At 48.6% G+C, this 2,877-nt stretch overlaps 1 protein-coding gene across 1 annotated transcript in view; it reads left to right on the top strand.

Annotated features, from left to right (window-relative positions):
* LOC306919821 (protein diaphanous homolog 3-like) overlaps nucleotides 1-2,877 on the top strand; it is a 297,099-nt gene that overhangs the window by 153,430 nt on the left and 140,792 nt on the right. Inside the window, exon 19 of the mRNA XM_079496371.1 lies at nucleotides 302-403. Coding sequence (XP_079352497.1) covers nucleotides 302-403 — 102 coding nt within the window. The remainder of the gene's footprint in view (nucleotides 1-301; nucleotides 404-2,877) is intronic.

Below are 2,877 nucleotides of genomic sequence, written 5' to 3'. Positions count from 1 at the left end.
ATTTCATTTTGCGTTTTAAAAAAAAAAAGGTTAATGCACCACAGTGCTGCCAGGAACTTTTAATATCTTTTCACATTGCTCTTCATTTTGCTGATATGCACTGATGTCAAATTACTTTACTCCCACAGACACAAAAGAGTCTCAACTGTTTATATTTGAGAGGATTACATAAAATGCAGGATTACCTGCCACGCTGAATATTTTTAGTGCAGGTGAAAAGATCAGGCCATTATTTTTGGATGGAAATAAACACTGCTCTCCTCCTACTCTCCTTTAATCTGCCTCTAATGTTTATTTGTAGAACCTGGTGAAACACCTCCCCGAACAGGAACAACTCAATGCCTTGGCCAAGTTGAAAAGCGAGTACGCTAATTTGTCAGAGCCTGAGCAGTTTTGCGTTGTGGTGAGTGTACGCACGCACGCACGCACGCACGCACGCACGCACGCACGCACGCACGCACGCACGCACGCACGCACGCACGCACGCACGCACGCACGCACGCACGCACGCACGCACGCACGCACGCACGCACAGACAGACAGACAGACAGACAGACAGACAGACAGACAGACACACAATATGGTGATGTTTTTACCCAGTAAAATCCTCAGTGTTAATTAACACTCAGGATGTTACAAGTGTTACATCCGAAACAAAAAGAAAATGCTTGCACTCTGTTGGAGATAATGCTGATTTCCAAATGATTGTTGCAGCAGTACAGTACATTTAACTTAATGTCTCCAATATGATTGTCTTGCACTACTGTATTTTGGATCAAGAGGAAATTATCAATTTGCATCCCACTCCTCGCATCCCACTCCACTCCTTGCATCCTTGAACTGTTTTTTAATAGTGATGCATATAATTGAAGGTTGAAAATGGTGTGCATTTATTAAAGCAGTACAGTTTAATACGTAGGGTTCAGTGTTCAGTATGATAATATGATGTTCATTTCTGTGTCTCTGCAGGCTGTCACAGGTTAATATAACATCTATAACATTGTTTAGCACTTTACAGTATGTCTCGTAACTTCCTATTTTCTTTAACTCTCTCTCCCTCCAACAAGCACGCACACACACACGCACGCACACACGCACACAGTCACACACACATACACACACACACTTTATTTGATCATCCAGATTTTATGCCATACTTAAGCCTTAAACGACATGACATCCACAGGACACCTGTGATGTCACTCACCAATTTCTCACATACAAGTCCAACACTATGTCCTAATTATGTTTGCCTCATTTGCTTGCCACCTTTTAGAATTATGCATGTGGGATGTTCATGCACTGGAAGACATTTCCTGTGCCTTCCTTGCAACTCACATTGTGCCCTATTCAGCATCCACCTGACCCAACTCAGTCACGGACAGCACGTTGTGCCCTATTCAGCATCCACCTGACCCAACTCAGTCACTGACAGCACGTTGTGCCCTATTCAGCATCCACCTGACCCAACTCACTCACTGACATCACGTTGTGCCCTATTCAGCATCCACCTGACCCAACTCACTCACTGACAGCACGTTGTGCCCTATTCAGCATCCACCTGACCCAACTCAGTCACTGACAGCACGCTGTGTCCTATTCAGCATCCACCTGACCCAACTCAGTCACTGACAGCACGCTGTGTCCTATTCAGCATCCACCTGACCCAACTCAGTCACTGACATCACGTTGTGCCCTATTCAGCATCCACCTGACCCAACTCACTCACTGACAGCACGCTGTGTCCTATTCAGCATCCACCTGACCCAACTCAGTCACTGACAGCACGCTGTGTCCTATTCAGCATCCACCTGACCCAACTCAGTCACTGACATCACGTTGTGCCCTATTCAGCATCCACCTGACCCAACTCACTCACTGACAGCACGCTGTGTCCTATTCAGCATCCATCTGACCCAACTCAGTCACTGACAGCACGCTGTGTCCTATTCAGCATCCACCTGACCCAACTCAGTCACTGACAGCACGTTGTGCCCTATTCAGCATCCACCTGACCCAACTCAGTCACTGACAGCACGTTGTGCCCTATTCAGCATCCACCTGACCCAACTCAGTCACTGACAGTACGCTGTGCCCTATTCAGCATCCACCTGACCCACCTCAGTCACTGACAGCACGTTGTGCCCTATTCAGCATCCACCTGACCCAACTCACTCACTGACAGCACGTTGTGTCCTATTCAGCATCCACCTGACCCAACTCACTCACTGACAGCACGTTGTGTCCTATTCAGCATCCACCTGACCCAACTCAGTCACTGACAGCACGTTGTGTCCTATTCAGCATCCACCTGACCCAACTCAGTCACTGACAGCACGTTGTGTCCTATTCAGCATCCACCTGACCCAACTCAGTCACTGACGGCACGTTGTGCCCTATTCAGCATCCACCTGGCCCAACTCAGTCACTGACAGCACGTTGTGCCCTATTCAGCATCCACCTGACCCAACTCAGTCACTGACGGCACGTTGTGCCCTATTCAGCATCCACCTGACCCAACTCAGTCACTGACAGCACGCTGTGTCCTATTCAGCATCCACCTGGCCCAACTCAGTCACTGACAGCACGTTGTGCCCTATTCAGCATCCACCTGACCCAACTCAGTCACTGACGGCACGTTGTGCCCTATTCAGCATCCACCTGACCCAACTCAGTCACTGACATCACGTTGTGCCCTATTCAGCATCCACCTGACCCAACTCACTCACTGACGGCACGTTGTGCCCTATTCAGCATCCACCTGACCCAACTCACTCACTGACAGCACGTTGTGCCCTATTCAGCATCCACCTGACCCAACTCAGTCACTGACAGCACGTTGTGCCCTATTCAGCATCCACCTGACCCAACTCGGTC

The sequence above is a fragment of the Electrona antarctica genome (genome assembly GCF_951216825.1).
Source record: "Electrona antarctica genome assembly, chromosome: 3".
Taxonomy (NCBI): domain Eukaryota; kingdom Metazoa; phylum Chordata; class Actinopteri; order Myctophiformes; family Myctophidae; genus Electrona; species Electrona antarctica.
The sequence above is the reverse complement of the archived record's forward strand: the minus strand, read 5'-3'. Positions and strand labels throughout refer to the sequence as shown.